The following is a 1,166-nucleotide window of genomic DNA, read 5'->3' as shown; positions in this document are numbered from 1 at the left end:
TTTTCCCTAATGAGCTGTCCCTTCAGCAGGTGTGTGCAGCCAGGCTCAGCGCCCCAGCCAGGCCCCTCCTGCCCCACTGCCGGGGAGTGGGCTTGGCCACACCCCAGGGCCCCGGCCACACCCCCTTAAGGAGGAGGGGTAGACCTACCAAAGCCGCTCTCTGTGGCGGGACCCTTGGGGACGTGGGGGATTGCACACTACACAAGGCTGTTTGGCGTGGCCCCGCGTGGTCGGGATGGGGGAGCCTCGAGGCTGAGGGCCGCCTGTGACTGCCTCCCCCAGGCGTTCTCCGAGTACCAGGTCCAGCAGATGACAGCCACCTTTGTGGATCAGTTTGGCTTCAATGACGAGGAGTTCACAGACCAGGACGACAGCGTCAAGTGAGCCCATGCCACTGACACCGCGACCTCACTGTCCACCCTGCCAGCCCTTCTCCAGCAGGCACCTGCATCACTTGGGACCACCTCCCTCACAGTGTGACCCCCACTCGAGCCTGTTCTCGGTTCCTTTTGGGAAGGTTGGGTTCTGCTCAGTGTGACCAGGTCTCAGGGTATGACTCGGCCCTGCCTGTCCCTTCAGGCTGTCGCAACATTTTCTCAGCTGGAAGTCAAGTGTGACTGGCCTCACACAGCCACTGGGGGAGGGTTGGGCCGAGTGTGGTCTTTAAGAGCCAGACGTCCTCAGGGAAGGCAGGTGGTCACTCGTGCAAAGTAGACAGAGAGCAGTGGGTGGGGTCAGCTCCAGGCCGCTCTGTCTGAAGATGCAAAGAGCAGGTGACGCGGGCAGCAGGTGTGGCGTCGCCCCGGCCCTCCCCTCCTCACACCCGCTCTGCCCGTTGCCGCCAGGGGACGCGCATGCTCTGGACTGGGCTGCAGATGCCCTCGGGTCTCCGTGTTGCGTCACCTCCCCTTCCGTCCCCAGGGCCCCCAGCCTGGCCCCTCCAGCCTGGCCCCTCTCGGTGCATCATGGGACACTGCGTCCCTTGCGGGGTGGAGTCCCCCAAGGGGACGCGCCTCTGCAGCGAGGTCCTGAGTGTCAGCTGTTCTTTCAGTGCTCCATTCGACAGGATCGCAGAGATAAACTTCAACGTCGACGCCGACGAGGACAGCGTGAGTGCCCCGGCTCGGTGCTTGTTGGGTGTGGACTGGGGACACGCTTATGGGTGG

The 1,166-nt window shown here is 63.8% G+C and overlaps 1 protein-coding gene across 1 annotated transcript in view; it reads left to right on the top strand.

The window, feature by feature from the left end:
* Nucleotides 1–1,166, top strand: part of PPP6R2 (protein phosphatase 6 regulatory subunit 2) — an 89,952-nt gene that overhangs the window by 74,767 nt on the left and 14,019 nt on the right. Inside the window, exons 12-14 of the mRNA XM_023525432.1 lie at nucleotides 7–29; nucleotides 283–380; nucleotides 1,052–1,109. Coding sequence (XP_023381200.1) covers nucleotides 7–29; nucleotides 283–380; nucleotides 1,052–1,109 — 179 coding nt within the window. The remainder of the gene's footprint in view (nucleotides 1–6; nucleotides 30–282; nucleotides 381–1,051; nucleotides 1,110–1,166) is intronic.

This window comes from Pteropus vampyrus, unplaced genomic scaffold (genome assembly GCF_000151845.1).
Source record: "Pteropus vampyrus isolate Shadow unplaced genomic scaffold, Pvam_2.0 Scaffold563, whole genome shotgun sequence".
Classification (NCBI taxonomy): domain Eukaryota; kingdom Metazoa; phylum Chordata; class Mammalia; order Chiroptera; family Pteropodidae; genus Pteropus; species Pteropus vampyrus.
This window is presented reverse-complemented; position numbering and strand designations above follow the sequence as displayed.